At 47.9% G+C, this 27,473-nt stretch overlaps 1 protein-coding gene across 3 annotated transcripts in view; it reads left to right on the forward strand.

Annotated features, from left to right (window-relative positions):
- The window catches only part of UBR2 (ubiquitin protein ligase E3 component n-recognin 2), a 1,248,744-nt gene that overhangs the window by 792,269 nt on the left and 429,002 nt on the right, over positions 1-27,473 (forward strand). For all 3 annotated transcript variants that reach the window (XM_069233963.1, XM_069233965.1, XM_069233964.1), the window contains exon 29: positions 5,591-5,772. In XM_069233963.1, coding sequence (XP_069090064.1) covers positions 5,591-5,772 — 182 coding nt within the window. The remainder of the gene's footprint in view (positions 1-5,590; positions 5,773-27,473) is intronic.

Raw genomic sequence — 27,473 nt, forward strand, 5'->3', positions numbered from 1 at the left:
GGCAGGCTGGCAGAAACTGGTCAGCCCCACACTAGAAGTCGGGTTGGTATTCATGGGGCATCTCTAAGATGCCCTCTGGGTGCATGTTACAATAAATTGTATCAGTGTGCATTTATTGTGCTGAGAAGTTTGATACCAAACTTCCCAGATTTCAGTGTAGCCATTATGGAACTGTGGCGTTTGTGTTTGACAAACTCCCAGACCATATACTCTTATAGCTACCCTGCACTTACACTGTCTAAGCAAAACATTAGACATTGTAGGGGTATAGTGCTCATGCACATATGCCCTCACCTGTGGTATAGTACACCCTGCCTTAGGGCTGTAAGGCCTGCTAGAGGGGTGACTTACCTATGCCACAGGCAGTGTGAGGTTGGCATGGCACTCTGAGGGAGTGCCATGTCGACTTAGTCATTTTCCCCCCACCAGCACACACAAGCTGTGAGGCAGTGTGCATGTGCTGAGTGAGGGCCCCCAAGGTGGCATAAGACATGCTGCAGCCCTTAGAAACCTTCCCTGACATCAGGGCCCTTGGTACCGGGGGTACCAGTTACAAGGGACTTACCTGAGTGCCATGGTTGTGCCAATTGTGGAGACAAGGGTACAGTTTAGTGAAAGGACACTGGTGCTGGGGCCTGGTTAACAGGGTCCCATCACACTTTCAGTCAAAACTTAGCATCAACAAAGGCAAAAAGTCAGGGGGTAACCATGCCAAGGAGGCATTTCCTTACAACAGCTGACCTCGGTGCTGAGCTGCTCAGAGGAAATACGTTTTCTCCGAGGTTGGGGAAAATGGTGCTCCCCATAATACAATATGCAGACAACATGGTTTTGCTTGCCCGAACCTGGATTGGGCTCATAAGGGGCCTTGATATACTGCATAACTACAATGAAAGAAATCCTTTAAAAGCGAATGCAGAAAAAACTAAAATTCTGTTTTTTAGCCGTCAGTCAAAAAATGTGTATAGAAGATGGAAACTCGGTCCTCTAAGTATAGAGCTGGAAGATAAATATCACTACTTGGGGTCTGGTTATCAAATACAGGGAGAATAACACATCAGGCAGCGGCATTGACCTCTAAAGCAGTAAAAATCTCCCACGTATTAGCAAAACTCCATCAACGGCTTAAGGCACCCACATTCGAGCCCCTAGGGAGGATGATAAGAGCAAAGCTATTACCTTCAATTACTTATGATCAACAAGGCATGGATGGATGGATACATTTGGAACTAGATATAATATGTATGGACTTGTTGTGCAAAATAGTTCTACCAAAGTGTCAGCAGGGCAGAGGATTGTAGCCTCAGGGGGGCTTTGAAAGTAATTTTCAAAAATAAAACAAGCAATTGGGCCATCTGTCTAACAAAGGCTGAGGAACAGTTCAATCTGGTCCCTTCCTACTCTATAGACCCTGTCATCACGAAAGCGGTCCTGAAGAAAAAACTGAAAGTGCTCGGTGTGCAAGCTTCAAGAGCCAAAGATGTCTTAACGGTTAGGGATATCCGTGGAGCTGACGGCCTATATGAATCTATGAGCCTCCAAAGGTCAGCCCATCTAAAAGCCCGCTAGGAGAATGAGCGTTCGAGAACATCCTTCAGATGCGCCTTTTAACCTTACCTGCCTGGAAATATCGACGGAAGTGGAAAACTGCAAAAGGGCACATGCATGAATGCTTGTTGTGTAAATGCCACACTGAGTCAATAAAACATCTTGTATGTTGTTGCCCCTGTTTGGCGTCTGAACGGCGCCTCCTGTTAAAACCTCTGTTCTTGAAACATGGGGTGAGAACCTGCAACAAACCCCTAAGCCTTATTTTTACCACAGTAGTCTCCATGGAACAAGCCCGTTTTGGAAAATTCTTCCATAAGCTGTGTTGAACCTTATGTCAGGCAAGAAGCCAAACTAGCAAGGGTACCTGTGGAGGGTGGGGGGCCCTCAAAGAAACGGCACTGACGAGATGCCTCCTGCCGCCCAAGTCATTTTCCCCCTGTCACCTAATGTCCTTGGATACTGGAACCGGGTCTGGGTCAAAAGGCGAACAAGTGGCTGGCGCTCGCAGAAGGTTGTATTATGGGTATTTACTTGTGTAAAAAGCTTGTGTTTAACATCAGGGGACCCCAGGTTGGGGCACTTTTCTGGGCATTACAGTACTTAATAGTATTCCATAGAAGGTGCTATGACTAGGCATCAGTCTTGGCATCAGAAGGGTATTTCTTGCTGTCTATTTTATCCCTTTTATTTTATTATTTTAACATGTAATGATTTTTATTAATCAGGCAATAAAGATTTGTTCACTGATTCACTCTAAACGTTGGGATTACTTTTTAAGAATCTAAAAACGACTTCTAGAACTTAAATCCTAACTTTTACAAACTTTTAAACTTCAAAAGAAATGCTAACAGGGACTTAGACAATACCCTAGCAGGACTTTTAAAAAATTTGAAAAAGTAGTCAAAATTGCAAAAATTAATTTCTAATGACAATTGTTGGAATTTTAGTTGTGTGATCAGGTATTGGCTGAGTAGTCCAGCAAACGCAAAGTCTTATATCCCATTGCTGCTGCCAATGTAGGAAGTTGGCTCTGTATATATACTAGCTCAAAGTGAGAGATAGTGTGCACAGAGTCCAAGGGTTCCTTCCCACTTGGGTCCTGCAGTTGAAAGTCTTTAAACCAGTCAAGGGCAGTTCCCTGGATACCTTTCCCGTGGAGGCGTTGAATCAAGATGGAATGTGAGGCAGTATCGGACACTGCCAACATTTCGAGAAAAAACAGCATTGCTGGGATTCCGGCATCCAAAAAATAATCTAACGTAGTCTACTACAGCTAAGAAGGTGTTTTTTGTATTATGGGAAGCTCTAAAGCCCGATTCTGAGGCTTCGTAAAAGATGGTGGTTCTCTTAATTGGAGCAGAGCTGTTTGTTAACGTAGGACTCCAAAACTGCCCATCAGAGGCAAGAGAGATATAGGGCCATAGTTAGCTGACTCCTTTGGATCTGCACTGGGCGTTTTTTTTAGGATCGGTGTAAGATTTCCATTCCCGAGGAACTGCAGCTAGGGTCAGTGATGTGCTGGAAGTAAGCGCTGTTGTTGTTTTGATTGTAATCATTAGCAATTATATGTTGTCAACATATTCCATAATAATGTAATGGATAATCAATAGACTGCGGGCTTCCTTCTTTTACTGTGTGTAATGAATTACGTCTTAAACGACAAATTCAATGCTCCAAACCCCGCCCCGGTGGTTGATAGGCGACACGTGCTGCTGGCTGGCACTCATTTGGCAACAAAAAGTAAGCAGTTTAGGGAGACCGTGCGACTTGGATTTCCCCGGTCTGTCCCGGTGTCCCGACACTTTTGACAGTTTTAAAAAATATGTCTCGGTTTTTGATAGAAAGTTAAGAGGTCCTGCCTAACAGCTCTGAAACATTAAAGATACTTTTATTTCTTCAAGGGAAAAGTAATTATGCTCCCGGCGGCGCAAGAGAAGGTCGTGCCATTTTACCACATGTTTTGTAAATTAACAGTTTAAAAGAACAATCGCATTCAGCTTTCAAGCGGGGGTCTTGCCGGGTACAACTCTAGTACACTAAGTTCACAATCCTTTACGTATGAAGGTGCCGTGCCAGGTCTACCCTCTAATTGCAAATATCTTAAAACTGCTCTGGTACACATGAAAAAAAGTACCAGAGACTTCCGTCTTTATTATTTTGAAGTGCATTATTCCGTCAGAACAGTTGTCGCAGTATTTTAAAGTCACCGTCACACAGTGTGTGTGTGAGATATATGTATATTGGTATATATTCCATAATCCCACCCTTCCCCCGACCTTCCCCCTCCCAATAACATTCAGAAGAGTGCACCACGAGGTACACGGCACGTTCAGCAAAAACGCTGCCTTACTTGCCAGTGAGGAGGACCCAGTCAGGCGTCCTTTCATCGTTGGTGACTAGCCGTGAGAGATGCTCTCTCACACTCGTTTCCCGCTGGTGCAGGGAGGCTGCAGAAAGAGAGACGGGTGAACCAAGTGAGCAGACGGCCCAGTAGGAGTCGACAACCGAAACGCACCTGCCATGTGATATAATTTATAAATGTACTTTGTTGAAATTCATTAAATATATCGACGAGTTATGAGCCTACAATCCTTGGAGTGCCGCTGAGGTTCCTGCTGATCGATAAATACATAGATGACCCACATCCGCTGCTCCCTAACGGCACCCAGACCCACGAAGGGGGCGCGACCTTCAAATTGAAAGAGCGTTCAGTTATAATATACAAAGCCAACAGAAAAAATAACCGCTCTCCGAAGACCAGTTCAGAGTTGCTTATTTAGTGCAACCTCGTCCCACAAATCACATGGCGATGTGAAGTACTTGGAAATCCAATTTCTTGATTCCAAGCCACCCCATGCGAATGTACTAATCCGATGGGTGGGCTCTGTCCATTGGGTGTGGAAAGTTGTGTGGAAGTAGCAGAGTAGATGGAAGATTTGTATAAAGCTTTTTAAGGATACAGAGCTTCCAAAGAAACATGATACTGCTGTAGTCACAGGACTCCACTGAAGTGAATCAGTTTGAATGTCGAGGATACACTTTCCAGCAGAACACTAGAGGACGTGAGTACAAACATTCGACAACCTAATATGAACATAAGACTGAATAAAATAATTATCAAGAAATGTAAATGACTATCACAGAAAAAGTCACATCTGTCGTATATTACAAAGATGCTGCAAGCCAGGGAGAAGTTCCATGACCATATAGACAAACGGCTAAGTTAATTTTTAGGGGCATTCTAATCCGAAGTGACTTGTAAATATTTATTTAACGTATGGCACAAGATATTTTATTCCTTATAATAAATTTTAGCACCACTCCTACCACAAACTGCCTAAATCTTTGGTCTTTATACTCCTTTGTATGAAATATGTAGTATGGTTGCAGACAGGGCAAGTTTTAAAAGGTATAGTGCAAAATTAAACATTCCAAAAAGCAGCTATTAGTTTCTGGCAGAAACATATTAGAAGCAGTTTAAAATTATTTAATAAAGGGCTGGAGCTGCGACTGAGTTGTAACATGCAAAGATTCTTTCATCCCTGTATTGAGCTATATGCAAAAAATAAACATGCTCCTCTGAATGCCCCCTATCTGCCAATCATTTTTCATTTCAGAAAAACAGATCATATGACTGAATATCTAATTCTCGTTGTTTAAGCTGCAGCTGTAATTATGGTCTTGTAACATATATTTCACTTTGGCGGCTGGCTCTGGCCACAAGCATTATGACATCACAACTAAACAGTAGTTTATTACAGTTGAGTACCTACGTCTTTTTCTCTGTACATGTGACTAGAGACATCACAGCTTGACTGTAATAAGGAAAGTTAGGCAGATTTATATATTAGCATTGCAGGGTGGCATTCATTATAAAGACATCATATAATGAGATGAGAACACAACTGTGCCGTGTGATGTGAAGACAAACGTGCAAGCATGTAACAGATGCATGGTGGGCGTTTTCAGTTTATTACCCTTTGATTACATTTAATTTGAAATTAAGTTCATAATGACTTCCCTGCTATTGTTCTTTCAGAGTATACGGGATAAAGATAAAGCTGAGAAGAAGCGAAAAGCTGAGATTGCGAGACAGCGTAGAGAAAAGGTCATGGCTCAGATGTCTCAAATGCAGCGGCATTTTATTGATGAGAACAAAGAGCTCTTCCAGCAGACAATAGAAGGATTAGATGCATCAACTTCATCAGTACTTGACCACAGGTAAAGTGTTTTTTTGATATATTGTGGAAAAAAACATATTTATCTAAAGTTAACGAATAAAGGATTCACATTTTTATAATTTACTTTTGACATGTTACAAGCTCTAAAATTGCGGGACCTCGCCGTCTTTATCTCAGCCTTTGAATGTGCACGCTCCTGTCTAAAAAGTTACCTTGCAAATCTCCCTTTATGCTATTGCTTTCTCTTCTAGTGTCAGTGAGCTTACTATTTAAGCCACATTTGTTCTTTTCCAAATACATTCTTCCCTAGGCTGTCTTTTCTACCCACCGCTCTCTTTAAGTTTCATGTCAACCAGTGAATCAAAGTAGTATCGTTTTTTTCTTATGTCTTACGTTGTCACTAACTGCTAAAGAATACCAAATTACCATATCTTCCTTAGTTGGCAGATGAGGCCAGAATAGACCAGCAGCTCTTCATTGCGCTTTAAGGTTCATCTTAAAGACAAAGTGTCAACAAGGATGTAGGAAAATGGCTCCCTGTTGCAGTTAACTCCCCACTTTTTGCCTGATATTGATGCTGACTTGACTGAGAAGTGTGCTGGGACTCTGCTAACCAGGCCCCAGCACCAATGTTCTTTCACTAAAAATGAACCATTGTTTCCACAATTGGCACACCCCTGGCACACAGATAAGTCCCTTGTAAAAGGTACCAGTGGTACCAAGGGCCCTGTGACCAGGGAAAGTCCTTAAGGGCTGCAGCATGTGTTGTGCCACCCTTAAGGACCCCTCACCTAACACATGCACACTGCCATAGCAGATTGTGTGTGTTGGTGGGGAGAAAAAGGCAAAGTCGACATGGCATCCCCCTCAGGATGCCATGCCCACAAAATACTGCCTGTGGCATGGGTAAGTCACCCCTCTAGCAGGCCTTACAGCCCTAAGGCAGGGCGCACTATACCGCAGGGGAGGGCATAGCTGCATGAGCATAATGCCCTTACAGTGTGGTGTTTAAGTCTATTCTTAGACATTGTAAGTACAGTGTGGCTGTATTAAGTATATGGTCTGGGAGTTTGTCAAAACGAACTCCACTGTACCATAATGGCTACACGGAATACTGGGAAGTTTGGTATCAAACTTCTCAGAATAATAAACCCACACTGATGCCAGTTTTGGATTTATTGAAAAATGCACACACAGGGCATCTTAGAGACAGCCCCTGTATTTTACCCAATCCTTCAGTGCAGGACTGACTGGTCTGTGCCAGCCTGCTGCTGAGAGACAAGTTTCTGACCCCCCCGGGGTGAGAGCCTTTGTGCTCTCTGAGGACAGAAACAAAGCCTGCACTGGTTGGAGGTGCTTAACACCTTCCTCCCCACCCCCCCTGCAGAAACGGTAACACCTAGCAGTGTGCCTCAAAGGCTCAGGCTTCATGTTACAATGCCCTAGGGCACTCCAGCTAGTGGAGATGCCCGCCCCTGGACACCGGCCCCAATTTTGGCAGCAAGTCCAGGGGAGATAATGAGAAAAACAAGGAGGAGTCACCTACAAGTCAGGACAGCCCTAAGGTGCCCTGAGCTGAGGTGACCCCTGCCTTTAGAAATCCTCCATCTTGGTTTTGGAGGATTCCCCTAATAGGAATAGAGATGTGCCCCCCTCCTCTCAGGGAGGAGGCACAAAGAGGGTGTAGCCACCTCCGGGACAGTAAATATTGGCTGCTGCCCCCCAGACCTAAACACACCACTAAATTGAGCATTTGGGGGCGACCCTGAAGCCAGGAAATCAGATTCCTGCAACCTGAAGAAACAAGAAGGACTGGTGACTTACAAGCCCTGCAGAAAAGACGGAAGACGACAACTGCTTTGGCCCCAGCCCTACCGGCCTGTCTTCTGACTCAAAAACCTGCAACCAGCGACGCGTGCGACAGGGATCAGCGACCTCTGAAGCCTCAGAGGACTGCCCTGGACCAAAGGACCAAGAAACTCCCGTGAACAGCGGCTCTGCTCAACTTCAACACCAACTTTGCAACTTTAAAGAACTTCTCTCTTCCCGCCGGAAGCGTGAGACTTCCCACTCTGCACCCGATGCCCACGGCTTGAGGTCCAGAGAACCAACACCACAGGGAGAACTCCCCGGCGACTGCAGCCCACTCGAGTAGCCCGAGACGACCCGCTGGACCCCCACAGCGACGCCTGCAGAGAGAATCCAGAGGCTCCCCCTGACAGCGACTGCCTGTAACAAGGGACCCGACGCCTGGACCAAGCACTGCACCGCAGCCCCCAGGACCAGAAGGAACCGAACTTCAGTGCTGGAGTGACCCCCAGGCGATCCTCCATTGAAACCAATACAAAACCCGATGCCTGCTTTGCACACTGCACCCGGCCGCCCCTCTGCCGCTGAAGGTGTGTTTTGTGTGCCTACTTGTGTCCCCCCCCCAGTGCTCTACAAAACCCCCCTGGTCTGCCCCCCAAGGACGCGGGTACCTACCTGCTGGCAGATTGGAACCAGAGCACCCCTGTTCTCTATAGGCGCCTGTGTGTTTTGGGCACCTCTTTGACCTCTGCACCTGAATGGCCCTGAGCTGCTGGTGTGGTAACTTTGGGGTTGCCTTGAACCCCCAACAGTGGGCTACCTATGCCCAGGAACTGAGACTTGTAAGTGTCCTACTTACCTCACAATCTAACCAACACTTACCTCCCCCAGGAACTGTTGATTTTTGCACTGTCTACTTTTAAAATAGCTTATTGCCATTTTAACGAAAACTGCATATGTTATTGCTCTAATTCAAAGTTCCTAACTTACCTGTGTGAAGTACCTTGCATTTTATGTCTTTACTTCAAATCTTGAACTTGTGGTTCTAAAAATAAATGAAGAAAATATATTTTTCCATATAAAAACTATTGGCCTGGAGTTAAGTATTTGAGTGTGTGTTCCTCATTCATTGCCTGTGTGTGTACAACAAATGCTTAACACTACCCTCTGATAAGCCTACTGCTCGACCACACTCCCACAAAATAGAACATTAGAATTATCTAATTTTGCCACTATCTTACCTCTAAGGGGAAGAACCCTTGGACTCTGTACACACTATTTCTTACTTTGAAATAGTACATACAGAGCCAACTTCCTACATAAGGTGATAACTTGTTCCTTTTTGAGGTAGTCTTCACTATTCATTAGTCCGGGAGTCAGTACTTCCTGGCCTGGTTATGCCACCGTGAGTCTGTAGTGCCTACAAAGGCATGGGGTGAATGGGATGTCTAGGTTTTGCAGATTGAGACAATATTGAGAATTTGGCAGATGTCCATTCCGCACTATAAGGAAATATACACTTTGTAGGAAATTGGCACTGTATATACTATCTCAAAGTGAGAGATAGTGTGCACAGAGTCCAAGGGTTCCCCTTAGAGGCTGATAGTGGCAAAATGAGATAATACTAATGCTCTAGTTTGTGGTAGTGTGGTCGAGCATTAGGCTTATCAGAGGGTAGTGTTAAGCATTTAGGCAATAAATGAGGAACACACACTCAGAGACTTAACTCCAGGCCAATAGTTTTTATATAGAAAAATATATTTTCTTAATTTATTTTAGAACCACAAGATTCAAGATTTGAGGTAAGTACTTAAGATGCAAGGTCCTTCACACAGGTAAGTATAGAACTTTGATTTAAAACAGTAGTACACACAGTTTAGGTTAAAATGGCAATAAGCTATTTTAAAAGTGGACAGTGCAAAAATCAACAGTTCCTGGAAGAGGTAAGTTCGGTTAAGTTTTTTAGGTAAGTAAAGCACTTACACAGTCAGTCTCCTGGGCATAGGCAGCCCACCGTTGGGGGTTCAAGGCAACCCCAAAGCCACCACACCAGCAACTCAGGGCCGGTCAGGTGCAGAGGTCAAAGGAGGGCCCAAAACACATAGGTGCCTATGAAGAACAGGGGTGCTCAGGTCCTAGTCTGCTTACAGGTAAGTACCTGCGTCCTCGGGGAGAAGACCATGGGGGTTTTGTAGAGCACTGGAGGAGGGGAGAGGGGGGACACAAGCCCACAAAACACACCCTCAGACGCACAGATGCGGCCGGGTACAGTAGGCAAAGTAGGCATCGGGTTTGCTATTGAAAGCAATGGAGGGACCCAGGGGTCACTTAGGCGATGCAGGCAGGGCACAGGGGGCTTCTCAGGCCAGCCACCGACTGGGCTAGGATGAGGGCCGCCTGCTGGTCACTCCTGTACTGGTAGGTGGTTCCTCTCGGTCCTGGGGGCTGTGGGTGCAGTGCTTGGTCCAGGCGTCGGGTTCCTTGTTACCAGGCAGTCACGGTCGGGGGGAGCCTCTGGATGCTCTCTGCAGGCGTTGCTGTGGGGGTCCAGGAAGGCCGATTCAGGGTGTCCACGACGCCAAAAGTGGGGGCAGTGGCCGGAGGGGTTGGGCATCTCCACTAGCTGGGATGTCCTGGGGTGCTGTACCAAAAGGCATGAGCCTTTGAGGCTCACCACCAGGTGTTACAGTTCCTGCAGGGGGAGTTGAGAAGCACCTCCACCCAGTACAGGCTTTGTTCCTGGCCACAGAGTGACACAGGCACTCACCCCACGTGGCCAGAAACTCGTCTGGTTGTGGCAGGCTGGCAGAAGCTGGTCAGACTAGCACTAGGAGCCGGACTGGTATTCAGGGGGCATCTCTAATATGTCCTCTGGGTGTATTTTTCAATAAATTCCACACTGGAATCAGTGTTCATTTATTGTGCTGAGACGTTTGATACCAAACTACCCAGATTTGAGTGTAGCCATTATGGAACTGTGGAGTTCGTAAGTGATAGACTCCCAGACCATATACTCTTTATGGCTACCCTGCACTTACAATGTCTAAAGTTTTGCTTAGACAGTGTAAGGGCATAGTGCTCATGCACTTATGCCCTCACTGTGGTGTAGTGCACCCTGCCTTAGGGCTGTAAGGCCTGCTAGGGAGGTGACTTACCTATGCCACAGGCAGTGAGAGGTGGGCCTGGCACCCTGAGGGGAGTGCCATGTCGACTTAGTCATTTTCTCCCCACCAGCACACACAATCTGTGAGGCAGTGTGCATGTGCTGAGTGAGGGCCCCCAATGTGGCATAATACATGCTGCAGCCCTTAGATACCTTCCCTGGCCACAGGGCCCTTGGTACCAGGGTTACCAGTTACAAGGGACTTATCTGTGTTCCAGGGCTGTGCCAATTGTGGGAACAACGGTACAGATTAGGGAACGAACACTGGTGCTGGGGCCTGGTTAGCAGGATCCCAGCGCTCTTTCAATCATAGCTAGCATCAACAAAAGGTTAGGGGGTAACCATGCCAAGGGAGGCATTTCCCTACACTTCGGTTCTGCTAGCCTCCTGCATTCTGTTGGTTACCCATGCACAATGGCACATGAGGTGTTTGTTTCCTCAGGCAGTGGCTTCAACACCATGGAGATCTTCACACTTGTGTCAGTGTCTCTGCAGCAGTTCTACAGTGGTGAAGTGTGGACATCAGTATCTGTGAGTAATGACAGTTCCACCTTGCCCCTCTGGTCACAGTAGTTATAACAGGTGCCTCCAACCTAGAGTATGTCTGGAGTGAATGAGAAACAGATGCCTATGTTCCCCAGAAGAACAGATATTGCACATCAATCTGTTTGAGTTACGGGTGATACGTCTGGTACTCAAGACCTTTCTCGCTACCTGTTGCGGCCATTGTGTCCAGATCTGGACAGATAATACGATCAATCAAGGGGGAATAAGGTCATGCCTTAATTTCTGAGTGGCTTTACGGCACTGGACTTGGACTCAGAACCATCAGATATAACTAGTGGCACATCATCTGGCTAGAGTGCTCAATGTGCAAGCTGACTGTATGCGTCATCTTGCTTGACTACGAGTGACGTTTTCATCCAGAAATAGTCCAGGATGTATTTCATTTCTGGAGAACTCCTCAAAACAAACTTTTTGATATGAGAATGCTCACTGCCTGAAATTCTGTGCCCTCCAGTTTCTGATGCAGAGAGAATTGGGGGATCCTTTTTGAGTGAGATGGTAATTTCCTCTTTTTTAAGCGTTTTCTCCCATACCCTTGGTTCCTTGTGTTCTGAGGAAGATTCCCCTCATCTGGGCCCAATTATTTTGATTGCCCTTGATTGGCTATGAAGAGTGTGGTATGCAGATATCCTTCACTTTTCCCTGTGTCATCTGCTCTGTCTCTCACAGGATAGACTGCCTCTCACAGTTTCAGGGTTTAGGTTCTGCACTCTAGCCCTGTCTCTAGAGCTTCCACATGCATGCCTGGAGATTGAACAGGACAACTTCAGTACTTTTTCCTTGCTCCCTGAGGTGATGGATGTCCTCTCATGTACCTATTGATACTGAACAAAGAAAGTTTATTCAAGATGATGGAATAAGTTAGACAAGTGGAGTGCAGACAGCTCAATAGACCCTCTTCAAGTCCACCTGTTTGACATTCTCTGCTTCTCCTTCCCTTTGCACAGCAAGAATGTGCAGTGGGTACTTTAAAAGGCTACCTACCAGCCTTGTCAGCTTTCCTCTGTTTACCTGAACAACTGTCAATGTTTAAGTCTCTGAATAATGAGAGGTTTTAAAAGAGAATTGCAAGGAAGTTTCCTCCATGTCTCTTTATAGCTCCTCAATAGGACCTTATCTTGGGTCTTAGTTTCCCTGTGTTCACCATGTGAACCGTTACACAGTTGCCCTTTATGCCTTCCTGGTCACTATAATGTCAGCTAAAAGGGTTAAAAAGTTGCAAGCTTTGAGAGTCAGACTTCCTTTCGCGTACTTTTCCCTGACAAATTGGGAGGAACCAGGTCTGCCTTCCTGCAAAGATGGTATAACAAAATTGGTTTTGCCCATTGAATCGCCCAGATTTTTGCATTTTATGGCAACTGGTTTCAGACTTTTTTCTGTGGGTGAGCCTCACAATTGGTGACTCACCCATGGTAAACACATGGTAAAGGGACTGCACGTGTTTACTTCCGGTGCCTTTTAAGATAAGGCTGCTGTGCTGCAACAAGGGTAAGGGCACTTGTCTAGTTACACATGTGCATGCATGTGAGGGCTGCGGGTGTGAGACTACTGTTGTGACCAGCAGGGTAGCTGTGCAAAGTTGCCTGGTGCATAGGGGACTCTGCAGGGTTAGATATTGACCTAGTGATAATAATGGGCTCTCATAGGAAAAGTCAGTGCAGTTTACGTTTTCTGTCTCCAGTAGCACTAATACAAACAGCACCCTTCCCGGGTGGTTCCCAAGTTTAGGTAGAAAGCAGCTCCAATAAGGAGTACACTGCAACACCAGAGACACACTAAATGTGCTCACTTCAAATGCCTGTTTTTTTAGCAACGTTTTTAAGCATAGGATTGGCACAGTGCCATCCACGCAGAGCTAAAAATCTACAAAGAGTTTCGCCATTTGTACAGCTAAATCTTTAATCATAGGATTGACCCAGTGTCATCCTTGCGGAGCTGTAAAATGACAAAAGCCTTTCACCACTCCAGGCACAGTATTACAATTTTGGTCTGATAAAATACCATCCAAGCCAACCTGGAATCAGCAAAATCAACCTCTGACACGTGTTTCGATGCCATTACATCTCTTCAGAGCGGTTTAGCTTTGTCCAGACACAAGTGAGCGCCCAGTATAAGTCAAAACAACACCCTTTCAGGGTTAGAGTGATTCATAAATTATGCAAAACAGAAGAGAGAACTCTGGGTAGTTTCCACGTTTAGGTGGAGATTAGCTCCAGTAGGGAGCACCCTGCCATACCAGCAACACTCTAATTTTCCTCACCTCAAATGTCTGTTTTTCTAGCAAAGCTTTTAAGCATAGGATTGGCACAGTGCCATCCATGCCAAGCTAGAAAGTGACAGTCTTTTACAATTTGTACAGAAAAATCTTTAAGCATAGGATTGGCCCAGTGCCATCCTTGCCGAGCTGTAAAATGACAAAATCCTTTCACCACTCAAGGTACACTATTACAACTTTGGAGAGGTAAAATGCACTGCTAATTACCCCAAATTATTGAAGAAAAACTGTGCATGGCAGGGGCATGAGTTATGGTTACCTTAGGGCGCAAGTTATAGTTACTCTATAGAACTATAACTATTACTGCTGTATTTCTATGCTTTTGTACAAGTAAATTCAGAACCTAACTATAACGTACATGTAACCTTTGTTTTTTTCAGTGAATACCTATATATGTAAATACCTGTCTTAGAGTGCAGTTTTGCCTCTCTTTGGCCTACAAAGTCCAGTAAGTTATCAAACTGGGGGGAAAAGTATGCACCACTATCAAATCTGCAGGTTCCAGGAAGGTATCTCTACATCTTCTGGGGTCATCTAGTATTGTCATATATCTGTGGTTCAACTCCGGATCAAACCAAGGCCTTTTTTCTCCCTGCTGGCCCAAATTATTACATTGCATTAAATTATTACATTGCTCTCCCAAAGGAGCAATTAACAGTGCTTCACTTGGCTCCTAAGGAGGAAGGGGTGGGAAAGAAATTCTGCATCCATTAGTCGCCCAGTGGAGATATGACCAGTGACTCTTGGAACGTTCTATTGTAAATTGTTGAGGAAACCTATGCATGAGGGATGGGACAGAGGTGGAGAGGTAATGTGGCACCATAGGTTTGACCAGTTATGCCTGGCTTCTAGAACTTTAAGCCCCCACTTAAAATGTCTTGCACAAGGTTGTGAGAGTGCTTTTTGTTGGAGCTAGACACTGGGGCTGAAGGTGGTAGCCGTGGCCAACTAGAGAGACAAATCCCCCTGATGCCTAGTGTACCAAGGAGTCTGACTACAGTTCCCTTTGGACCAGTAGGTCTCTCTGCAAGACCAGGAAAACTGATCCGCTTAAATCCCCAAAGGACATGTTGAGGGGAGAACTGGATGTCTGTACCCACACTAGAGGAAACACCACAGGACAGAAAAAGTTAAGGCATGTGCAGGTAGCCAGTGGAAACAGCTCCCTGCACCATATGCCGCCTTAGAAGCTAGAAGGCCTAAGGAGTGAGGAAAAGGGAGAAGGATCACATCTTTTCAATATTCCAGTAAAATTATACATTCTTGTGCTGTGCATCAATTTTTTTTCTTTTAAAAGGAGTGATCTCTTTTAAGGATGTCGGTCAGCTAGAAAGCACCCCATTATTTTTTATTGAGATTATTTCTGATGGTTAATTTTCGTTTGCTTTAAAACCATTGATTTCAAGCATATGGCCACCCTATTTAAACAGCTTGTTTTCTTTTTCTTCTAATTTTTTGTCATCTTTTTCCAATAAAAGAACACGCCCTTCGACGGCACTCACCTCTTTGATGACAGAACAATTTCAGTGCTGGAGGGCTTCAAGGACAGTAGTGCTCCTGCCCTGTCGTTTGGAATTTCCACATGCCAGCCCCACTGTGCCTTTCACGGCTATGGTAAGGGCTACTAGTCCGGCCCTTTTCCTCCAGTCACCATGTCCAGCAGACTCCTCAGTACTTTCGTGGCTGCGGATGCGGCTCCCACAAGACTCCTCAGGCTCAGGGCCAGAGATCTGCCTAGTGTGCCACCCCTCTGGGAGCCACAGATTCCAAATCTCGTTAATATGCCCTTGCAACATCACAGGCAAACAGGTTCAAGCACCATCTGCCCGCTGGCAGTCCATAATTTCGGACAAATGGGGTGCTCCAAGTTGTTTAGCAGGGTTATGCCCTTCCCTTCACAGCAACCACTCTGCCGATGCCACCATCATCAGGCCAGCTGACAGAGGACCACCTCTCCCTGCTGCATCAAGAATTGCAGGCTCTTTTGTCCAAAGGAACCATTGAGAGAGTGCCTACTTCAGAGGTAGGTCATGGTTGCTATTCCTGTTACATTCTCGTGCAGAAGGATGACAGAGGCCTCCGTCTTATACTAAACCTATGCCCTCAACTACTTTTTGAAAAAGGAGAACTTCAAAATGCCCAGGTCTTGTCTGCCCAGGACCCTGGAGACTCAGTGGTAGCACTGTATATAATTATATCCATATATCTCTCCTGCTGTCCCACAGACGTTACCACCTGTTTACAGTAGGCCACAAGCACTTTCAGTTTGCTTGCTCTCCTTTGACCTTACCAGTACCCCTAGAATGTTCATGATAGTGATGGTGGTGGTCACACCCCATCGGCAGAGGTCATTTGTTGCAGTCTACCCCTACCTCTGGGTAGGAAAGTAGCCTCTTTCTAGCATTGTTACCCCCACCTTTTGGCCTGTTTGTCAGTGTGTTTCACTGAGATCCTGCTAACCAGGACTCTCCTTTAAACTTTGTTGCTGGAACCTTTTTCACCCCACATTTGGCATACTGGTGCCCCCATGTAAGTCCCTAGTATATGGTACCTAGGTACCCAGGGCATTGGGGTACCAGGGGATCCCTATGGACTGCAGCAGTTGTTCTTCCACCCATAGGGAGCCATGAAAAGGGATCTACAGGCCTGCCATTGCTGTCTGCGTGAACAAGGTGCATGCACTCACTACAGCTTACTGCAACAGGTCACTATAAGTCACCCCCTAAGGTAGGACCCCTCAGCCCAGAAGTCATGGTGCAGGTACTTGTGTGTGTGAGGGCACCACTGCACTAGCAGAGGTGCCCCCACAAACTCCAGGCCCATTTTCCTGGACTTTGTGAGGGCGGGGATGCCATTTTACGCGTGTACTGGACATAGGTCACTACCTATGTCCAGCTACATAATGGTAACTCCGAACCTGGGCATGTTTGCTATCAAACATATCGAAATCAAACCCTAATACAGTTGCAAGTATTGGAAGTATGATTCCATGCACTCTAGGGACTTCTTACAGGACCTCCAGCATTGCTACCACCAGTCTTACAGGGGTTTCCCAGGCAGCCCATGCTGCTGCCACCCCTCAGACAGGTTTCTGCCCTCCTGCAGCCCGACCTTATGAAGCCCAGGAAGGCAGAAAAAAGGATTTCCTTTGGGAGAGGGAGGTAACACCCTCTCCCTTTGGAAATAGGTGTTACATGGCTTGGGAGGGCACATTTGGTGCCTTCTGTGCATAAATCAGTCCACACCGGTTCAGGGACACCCAGCCCCTGCTCTGGCGCAAAACTGGACAGTGGAAAGGGGAGTGACCACTCCCCTGTCCATTACCACCCCAGAGGTGTCGCCCAGAGCTGTTTCCAAGGTTGGCAAAGAACTCTGGGAGCATCTGATTGGCCATGCCACAGGTGACGTCGGAGCCCTCTCCTGATAGGTGCTTACCTGGCTAGGTGGACTATCCCCCTTTCCGAGCTATTTAGGGTCGCTCTCTTGGGTGGGTCCTCAGATTCAGCTTGCAAGACTCCTGCAGGATTCCTCTGCAACCTCCACTTTGACTTCTGGCCACTGGAACTGCAACTGGACCCTCCAGGAACCAGCAACGCTGCAATCCATGTAGAAGACTCTTATGCAACTTTGTTTCCACGGCTCCTGACAGCTTTGCAACATTGCCCCGGCTGTGCATCCTCAGAAGACAGCAACTCTTCATCCTGCACAAGAAGAAGAAGAAGGAATCTCCCTTGGAGTGAAGGAGTCACTCCCCTGCATCACCAGGCACCAACCGCAATGACTGGTTGCATGGATCGCTTCTCCTCCTGAGCTGCATGGATCCTGCATCACGGGTGGTGGTCCAGAGTAGTCCTCTTGGTCCTCCCAGTCAGCTGTCCAACTTTGGTGAAGGTAAGCCCTTGCCTTCCCACTCAGGACAGTTCCCCCCGTGCACCACGTCTCTTGCAGCTGCCAAGGATTGTTGGCATCTCCTCCAAGGGATCTTTAATCTATGTGCAGCTCCAACCCCCAGCACTCCTTTCTGCGACGCTCAGCCCTCTGTGGGGCACTAAGGCGGTGTGGGAACCTCTTCTATAGTGCTGTGTGGGCTCCTTCTGCGACTCCTGTGCCCCCATCCTGTGGGTGCTGCCTCTGCTCCTGTGGGCTCCCTCTGTTGCTGAGGGCACACCCCCCTCATCCTCTCTCCCCGACTCACCCTCCTGGGTTGAGTCCCCCTGGGCCTTGCTGGACCCTAGCAGCTCCACTTTTTCACTAACCACGAATTTGCCTTTGCCAAGGCTTGTTGGTGGAATTCCTGCACTGACACTTCAATCTTCACTCCAGCGTGGGACATCTTCTGCATCTATCAGGAACTCATCTCCGGCTCCAGGGCTGCAGTGCTGACCTGTTATTCCTCACCGCGGGCCAACTCCTGCAAGTACAGCTGGGTGGGTAGTAGCTCCTACTCCCCCTCAACTCCACTGACACTTTTGGACTTGGTCCCTTCTTTCCACAGGTCTTCTTCTCCAGGAATCCACTGCTGGTTTCTTGCAGTCTTGTCTGGGTGTCTTCTTTACCATCCTTTTGGGTGGTTTGGGGTAAATCCAGTGATTTACTCCTGCTTTCCTGGCCGCTGGGAGGGGGGTACTGTGTTACTTACCTCTGTGGTTTTCTAGTACTCCCAGCTCCCCACCAACACATTCCACTTACCTTGGTGGGGGTCCTGTGTTCACATTCCATATTTTTGTATATGGTTTGGACTCCACTTAGGGTCACTGTTGTTTATCTACATTTGTACTATCTTCTAACATTTTCTGTTCTTATTACTGTTTACTAGTATATATAATTAGTGTATTACTTACCCTCTATTGCAGGGTGGCCCTTCCAGTACTTTGTGGTATTGTGTGACCAAAAATAAAGCACCTTTATGTTTTTTACAACTGAGTGTTTTCTTTCATGTGTGTAAGTGCTGTGTGACTATAGTGGTATTATTTGAGCTTTGCATGTCTCCTAGATAAGCCTTGGCTGCTCATCCACAGCTACCTCTAGAGAGCCTGTCTTCTAGATACTGCCTACACTTAAATAAGAGGGGATACCTGGACCTGGTATAAGGTGTAAGTACCTTAGGTACCCACCACACCAGGCCAGCTTGCTACACTCAATGACGGTTGAAGGCAGGCTCGCCTGAAGCAGTTGTCGCACACCTCCAGATAAAGCCAGAACTGCTGCCTCCCTAGACGCTTCCTGTCATTGGAGCCATTCTGGATACAGTTCAGTTTCAGGTCTTTCCCGCGAGAAAGAGAGTTCAGGACCGTCAAGTTATGACCCTGATCATTCAGCCTTGGTCCTGGATTTCAGTGAGGTCCACTTGGAGGTTGCTGGAATTGATGGCCTCTTGCATCCTGCTGGTCGAGCATGTCAGGTGGCATATGTGGAATTTAAAGTCTCAGTAGGCCCAACATCAAGTGGAGCTCTCCAACTATGTTCAGATTTGAGAGGAGACTTCAAAAGCTCTACTGTGGTGGGTAATGGATGTCGATTAGATCAGTAGCAGACTCCTCTCCCTTCCCACCCACAGCTGACAGTAGTGACTGAAGCATCAGGAGTGCAACAGACACAGACCGGGGGATACAAGGCCCTGGATCTCTTGAGGCATGAGGAGAAGGAGAAGGAGCTCTGCAGGCCCGCTCTAAATAACACAACCCACTCTTCCGTGGTGCGGGACACACCCTGGCAGATCCTAGGCCAACAGCAGGAGTGTCCGCACCTGTCAAAGCCTGGATGAGACTGGCCTGTACTGGATCACCTCTCTAAGGACTGCTGGCTTTCTCTGATTGAGGAGTAAAGTGGGATATCAAAACTCCCCCTCACCTTGTTGTCCAGAAGGAACCCAGAAAGGTCGCTCTATCATCTCATCTCTCTCTTAAGCAGTTGGGTTACTAAATGAAGAAATTCTGTGTGTGGAAGAATTTGGATTAGGGGGTGAATCTTCTGTAACGTCCGCCAGTGCTCAGCTTACAGAGGGAAGCTGGGTTGAAGGATCAGAGGCTGCATCCAAGAGACCTGTAGAAAGTCTTTTGCAGGGTGCGGATTACATGTCGGTGATAACAGTGGCTGAGGGTTCACTATAATACAACTACCTCACCACTGGAATTGGATCAGCTCACAAGGAAAAAAGATTTCGGAGTAAAAAGGAGACTAGTTAACATGAGAGCTAGCCCTAGTAGGGGCAGTACTGTTGTTCCAGGGAATGAAAACTTAGATAATAGCTCTTTGAGCACTATTTTAAGACAGATTCTGGGAATTTCAAAAGCACACACAGAAACTTAGCTGATTTCACTTTTTCAACAAGTTGAATCCTTAACTAAAATTACTGTGGAAGGCTTACAGGGTAGACTGTCAACGTTAGAGATGTCAGTTAATGACATAAGCCCCCAGTTGTTGGAATAAAAAACTTAATGGACGATGCCCCATGTAACCTGACACAACTGGCTAGTATGTACTCTTGGAGAAAATATAACTTTGGTCTTGAACCAGCATCCTACTGAGAGTACCAGTGTAAGGAAATGCCTCCTTGGCATGGTTACACCCTTATATTGTGCCTTTGCTGATGCTGTTATGATTTGAAAGTGTGCTGGGACCCTGCTAACCAGGCCCCAGCACGAGTGTTCTTTCCCTAAACTGTACCATTGTCTCCACAATTGGCACAACCCTGACACTCAGGTAAGTCCCTTGTAACTGGTACCAAGGGCCCTGATGCTGCCTGGGAAGGTCTCTATGGGCTGCAGCACGACTTATGCCACCCTTGGGACCCCTCACTCACAACATGCACACTGCCTCACAGCTTGTGTGTGCTGGTGGGGAGAAAATGACTAAGTCGAAATGGCACTCCCCTCAGAGTGCCATGCCGACCTCACACTGTCTGTGGCATAGGTAAGTCACCCCTCTATCAGGCCTTACAGCCCTAAGGCAGAGTGCCCTATATGACAGGTGAGGGCATATGTGCATGAGCACTATGTCCCTACATTTTCTAAGCAAAACCTTAGACATTGTAAGTGCAGGGTAGCCATAAGAGTATATGGTCTGGGAGTTTGTCAAACACGAACTCCACAGTTCCATAATGGCTACACTGAAAACTGGGAAGTTTGGTATCAAACTTCTCAGCACAATAAATACACACTGATGCCAGTGTGGGATTTATTGTAACATGCACCCAGAGGGCATCTTAAAGATGCCCCCTGAATACCAATTTGACTTCTAGTGTAGGCTGAACAGTTTCCACCAGCCTGCCATACACCAGACATGTTGCTGGCCACATGGGGAGAATGCCTTTGTCACTCTGTGGCCAGGAACAAAACCTGTACTGGGTGGAGGTGCTTCTTACTTCCCCCTACAGGAACTGTAACACCTGGCGGTGAGCCTCAAAGGCTCACCCCTTTTGTTATAGCGCCCCAGGGCATCCCAGCTAGTGGCCTTGGTGGCAAGGCTGGAGGAGGTAATGAGTCATCTACCAGTCAGGACAGCCCCTAAGGTGTCCTGAGCTGAGGTGACCCCTGCCTTTAGAAATCCTCCATCTTGAGTTTGGAGGATTCCCCCAATTGGATTAGGGATGTGCCCCCCCTCCCCACAGGGAGGAGGCACAAAGAGGGTGTAGCCACTCTCAAGGACAGTAGCCATTGGCTACTGCCCTCCCAGACCTGAACACACCCCTAAATTCATTATTTGGGGCACCCTACCTCCGAGGAAATCAGATTCCTGCAACCTGAAGAAACAAGAAGGACTGCTGACCTACAAGCCTGCAGAGAGGGAGGAAGACAACAACTGCTTTGGCCCCACCCCTACCGGCCTGTCTCCAACTTCGAAAACCTGCTCCAGCGATGCATCCGACAGGGACCAGTGACCTCTGAAGCCTCAGAGGACTGCCCTGGACTACAGGACCAAGAAACTCCAGTGAACTGCGGCCCTGTTCAAAACCTACTACTTCTTTGCAACAAAGAAGCAACTTTCAAAGACTGCACGTTTCCCGCCGGAAGCGTGAGACTTCACACTCTGCACCCGACGCCCCCGTCTCGAGATCCAGAGAACAAACACCACAGGGAAGACTCCCAGCCGACTGTGACCCAGTGAGTAGCCCGAGACGACCCCCCTGGACCCCCACAGCGACGCCTGCAGAGAGAATCCAGAGGCTCCCACTGACCGCGACTGCCTGTAACAAGGGACCCGACGCCTTGATCAAGCACTGCACCGGCAGCCCCCAGGACCTGAAGGAACCGAACTTCAGTGCAGGAGTGACCCCCAGGCGACACTCTGCCTAGCCCAGGTGGTGGCTGTCCCGAGAAGCCCCCCTGTGCTTGCCTGCACAGCTAGAGTGACCCCTGTGCCCCTCCATTTAATCCTATCTAAAACCCGACGCCAGCTTTGCACACTGCACCCGGCCACCCCTGTGCCACTGAGGGTGTGTTTTGTGTGCCTGCTTGTGTCCCCCTCTCCCACCGCCTCCCCCCCACCCCCCCCCCCCCCGCACCCCAGTGCTCTACAAAAAACCCCTGGTCTGCCCCCTGAGGACGCGGGTACTTACCTGCTGGCAGACTGGAACCAGAGCACCCCTGTTCTCCATAGGCACCTATGTGTTTTGGGCACCTCTTTGACCTCTGCACCTGACCGGCCCTGAGCTGCTGGTGTGGTAACTTTGGGGTTGCCTTGAACCCCCAACGGTGGGCTGCCTATGCCCAGCAGCGAACTGAGACTTGCAAGTGTCTTACTTACCTCACAACCTACCCTTTACTTACCTCCCCCAGGAACTGTTGATTTTTGCACTGTCTACTTTTAAAATAGTTTATTGCCATTTTAACAAAGACTTTATATGATATTGCTCTAATTCAAAGTTCCTAACTTACCCAAGTGGAGTACCTTGCAGTTTATGTATTTACTTCAAATCTTGAACTTGTGGTTCTTAAAATAAACTAAGAAAATATATTTTTCTATATAAAACCTATATGCGTGGAGTAAGTCTTTTAGTGTGTGTTCCTCATTTATTGCCTGTGTGTGTACAACAAATGCTTAACCCTACCCTCTGATAAGCGTACTGCTTGACCACACTACCACAAAATAGAGCATTAGAATTATCTAATTTTGCCACTATCTTACCTCTAAGGGGAACCCTTGGACTCTGTGCACACTATTTCTTACTTTGAAATAGTATATACAGAGTCAACTTCCTACACCTGCACTCTAGGATGTCTAAGTACAAGAAAAGGCATCCAAGAACCTTGACGCCAGCCAACTGCTCTAGAAGCAGTGGTATGACCAAAAGGCTGGGGGGGGGGGTGTTTGTAGAGCACTGCGGGAGTCCCAAACTGGCACACAAAATACACCCTCAGCGGCACAGGGGTGGCTGGGTGCAGTGTGCAAACAAGGCATCAGGTTTTGTATTGAAATCAATGGAGGGACTCGGGGGTCACTCTGACGATGCAGGCAGGGTACAGGGGGGCTTCTCGGGCCAGCCACCGCCTGAGTAAAGGTGAAGGCCGCCTACTAGATTTAGGGCTTTGTTTAGGCCTGGAGGACAGTAGCCAATGGCTACTCTCCCTGAGGGTGGCTACACCCTCCATGTGCCCCCTCCCTTTGGGGAAGGGGGTCACATCCCAAATCCTATTGGGATAAATCCTCCAAAGCAAGATGGAGGATTTTCTAAGGAAGAGTTCACCTCATCTCTGGACACCGTAGGGGCTGTCCTGGCTGGAGGGTGACTCCTCCTTGTTTTTCTCATTAACTCCTCCGGACTTGCCTCCAAAAGTGGGGGCTGTGTCCGGGGACCGGGCATCTCCACTAGCTGGAGTGCCCTGGGGTGTTGTAACACCAGGCTTGAGCCTTTGACGCTCACCGCCAGGTGTTATAGTTCCTGCAGGGGGAGGTGTGAAGCACCTCCACCCAGGACAGGTTTTCTTACTGGTCACAGAGTGCACAAGGGCACTCACCGCATGTGGCCAGAAACTAGTCTGGAAGTGGCAGGCTGTCAGAGACCGGTCAGCCTAGCACTAGCAGTTGGGTTGGCATGCAAGGGGCACATCTAACTTGCCCTCTGAGTGCATTTCTCGATAAATCTCACACTGGCATCAGTGTGGATTTATTGTGCTGAGATGTTTGATACCAAACTTCCCAGTATTCAGTGTAGCCATTATGGAACTGTGAAGTTCGTGTTTGACAAACTCCCAGACCATATACTCTTTATGGCTACTCTGCTCTTACAATGTCCAAGAATTGGCTTAGACTCTAGGGGCATAGTGCTCATGCAGCTGTGCCCTCATCTGTGGTATAGTGCACCCTTCCTTAGGGCTGTAAGGCCTGCTAGAGGGGTGACTTACCTATGTCACAGTGGATTGTGGGCATGGCACCCTGAGGTGAGTGCCATGTCGACGTAGTCATTTTCTCCCCACCAGCACACACAAGCTGTGAGTCAGTGTGCATGTGCTGAGTGAGGGGTCCCCAGGGTGTCATAATACATGCTGCAGCCCTTTGAGACCTTCCCTGGCCACAGGACCCTTGCTACCAGGGCTATCTTTTACAAGGGACTTATCTGTGTGCCAGGGCTGTGCCAATTGTGGAGACAAAGGTACAGTTTTAGGGAAAGAACACTGGTGCTGGGGCCTGGTTTACAGGGTCCCAGCACATTTTCAATCAAAGCTGGCATCAACAAAAGGCAAAATGTTAGGGGGTAACCATGCCAACAGTGGCATTTTCCTACAGTTACTGTTTCACATTCCATTTGTTTTAGTCTATGGTGTGGCCCTGCTATAGGGCCCTGTGTATTCTTGTGCTATTTCTGATGGTTATTTTGTGTACATACTTTGTGTAGATATCTCGAAAGAGAGATATACCAATGTTGTTATAAAGTATCGTTTTGTTTTTTTGTTGCAACACTTGTGTGGTTCTTTCTTGTGAGTGAGTTACTGTCTGGCTACTGTGGTATTGCAAGTGCTTTACATTCCTCCTGAATAAGCTTCAGCTTCTGGCCTCAGTTACCCCCAGAGAGCTTTTGCTATCTGGACACCTATACAATATTACTAAGAGCAGCCTGGACTCATAGGTGTACACCATATACTCCGCCAGCCTCCTACACTTGCCCACCTTCTTTGCTCCCTCACATCCTTCTAAGGAAGAGGAGCAACTTTACCGCCAGGACCCAAAAAGAGCGTTGATGTGCTACCTTGACCGCAGAAATGAGTTCCAGGTGGACGACCAACTCTTTGTGGGGTATGTGGAAGCAAATAAGGGTCGGGCAGTACAGAAACAAACCACTTCACGCTGGGTTGTTCTCTATATTAAGATCTGCTACATCCTGGCCAAGAAGCAGCCTCCTGAGGACTTACAAGCCATTCCATCAGGGTAAAAGCTGTGAACACGGCGTTAGCTTGTGGAGTCCCGGTCCTGGCCATCTGTCAGGTAGCAGTGTGGGCGTCACTGTGCACGTTTGTTTAACACTACTGCCTGGACAGTCCGGTCCGCAGGCACCAGCATTTTGCCCATTCAATCTTGCAGGACTTTTTAGTCTGAAAACATGTGTCCGCAGCCCACCTCTAGGAGGGTATGGCTTGTGTAGGAAAACACCCTTTTTGGCTTGGTTAGCCGCTACTTTTTGCCTTGTTTCTGATATGTTAGTGCACTGGGTTCCTGTAACCAGGTCCTCAGTGCCAGATCTCTTTCCCCCAAATTGCACAGTTGTTTTGCACAATTGGTACATACTTTTAGCACCTACTGTTAGTCCCTAGTAAATGGTACCCCTGATACCTAGGGCCTTGGGTTCTAAGGAAAGTCCCTGAGGGCTGCAGCTCCAGTTGTGCCACCCCCCAGAGACTCCTCACCAAACCCACACAGTGCTGCCATCACAGACTTTGTGCATTCTAAACAACCTGTCACACACTCCTGTGTGCCAGGTCCCTTAACACTGCGTGTGCCAGGTGTAAGCCATCCCTAAAGCACGGTGCATCAGGTCACATTTGAGGGCATATATGCACAAGCAGATATGCCCCTGCTGTGTTCTGAGATATTGTAAGTGAACAGGGAAGCCATTTTAAATGCATGTGCTTGACACTGGTCAGTATGAGTTCTCCAGTTACATGGTTGCTTCTCTGAACCCTGGGATGTTTGATAACAAACATCTCAGAATAATAAACCCTCACGGAATAAAATGAAGGATTTATTAATAAATGCACACAGGGCACTTTAGAGGTGCTCCCTGAAAACCTACCAGCTACTAGTCTGTTGACTGACTGGTCCTGACCATTTGAGCAACCACAGATGCATTTCTGGCCCCCCCAAGGTGAGAGCCAGCGCTCTTGAGGGTCTGAGACAAAAAGCCTGCAGTGGGTGGGAGTGTTATCACCTCACCCAGGTATGATGGACATTCCAGCGTGGGGAGCTTCAAAGGCCTACCTCCCATTCTAATGCGACCCATGCCTCTCCAGATAGTGAGATGACCACCCCACTGTCCTAACACCAGTTGGCGTGGAAGCACAGGTGGGAAAATTAAGCAGGTTAGGAGGTGTGCCCAGTTCATGTCAGTCCCACCCCTAAGGTGGGTGAGCTGAAGTGGACACTAACTTTTAAATTTCTCCATCTGGTTTGTAAGGAATCTGGCCAATAGGGTTATTGTTATGCCCACTTTCCAGCAGAAGTTGTCATAAGAAGGGTGTAGTTACCCTGAAGGTTGTCAGCCCATTGGCCACCACCTGGCACTCCCTTTAACACCCCTAAATTGAGTATGTATATGTCACCCCCTGAATCCTAGAACTCAGTTCCTGACGAGCTAAGAAGGCGAGGACAACAAAGAGTTGACCCCGCAGAAAGGGAAAAAATGAAGCAGCTTACTACGCTGGACTGCCTGCTGACCTCAAAGGACTCTGCTCAAGAAGTCAACTTTTCCTGCCTTCCATAAAGACTCAATTCTCCCATGAGCAGCGGACCTGCTTTGCAACAAGAAACTTCAAGGAAAAGACTCTGCAGCTGCTGGGACCCCAAAGACCCAACACCAGAAGTGACCACTGCACCTGATGTCCACGACCCAAGAAGAAGCCAACCAATGGTGGCAACGCTGGTCCCCAGCTGCCCAGTGATCGAGTCCACCGTGGTCTCCCCCATGTTGGGGTCTGCCAAGATGCCCACAGCCCTGTGGTGACAGAAAACCCGACACCTCCAGCAACCACTGCACCCGTCACCCCTAACCCCATCTGAGGGGGATTATTGGTACCAACAACATCCTCTGGCTCCTAGTAGCTCATGTCCACCCTAAGTCCTCCCTTGCCGGACTCACTGATGATGCTTGTAGCTTCAACATGCCTGACCCTCTGACCACGCGTGCTCCTGGACGAGAAAACACCAAAACCTTAAGACACCCATGCATCTGTTACCCCTGGGTACAGGAAAAGAGGACCAAAGGTGCAGCTACATCTGTGAACACCCTAAGTCTTCTACTTCCCTGTTTGTTGTCCCTGACTGGCTTCCCAGCCAGCGCCTGCAGCCTGTCTTCACGACGACCAAACTCCAGTGGGGGACCATTGGGCACTCAACGCCTTTTTGCAGCCCTGGATCCTGCCGCCCCAGTGCTGCCGGGAGTGACCTGGTCCTGTGGTTCTGATCAGTGCCCAGTACTTACTAGAACTCCCAGAGATTTGCCTTGTAAATCATTGTTAACCCTGTTTTTGCTGGGGGCGTGTCCAAGATGGCGACCGGGTCGGACGTATAATTCACAGCTCCGACCCGGCCTATACTCAAGATCCTGCAAAGAGATGCTTTGACCCGCGGCGGAGGCAAAAAAACACCCCCTCCTAGCTGCGGAGCAGACGGAGCGGCGGCGGTGACGAGCACGGACCTGGGGGAGCTGCCCGGGACGAGAGATCCGAGCCGGGCCCGTGGGATGCCGGCAGCGCCCTGCCGCGACGTGCGAACGCGA

Source organism: Pleurodeles waltl, chromosome 5, assembly GCF_031143425.1.
Source record: "Pleurodeles waltl isolate 20211129_DDA chromosome 5, aPleWal1.hap1.20221129, whole genome shotgun sequence".
In the NCBI taxonomy this organism is placed as follows: Eukaryota; Metazoa; Chordata; class Amphibia; order Caudata; family Salamandridae; genus Pleurodeles; species Pleurodeles waltl.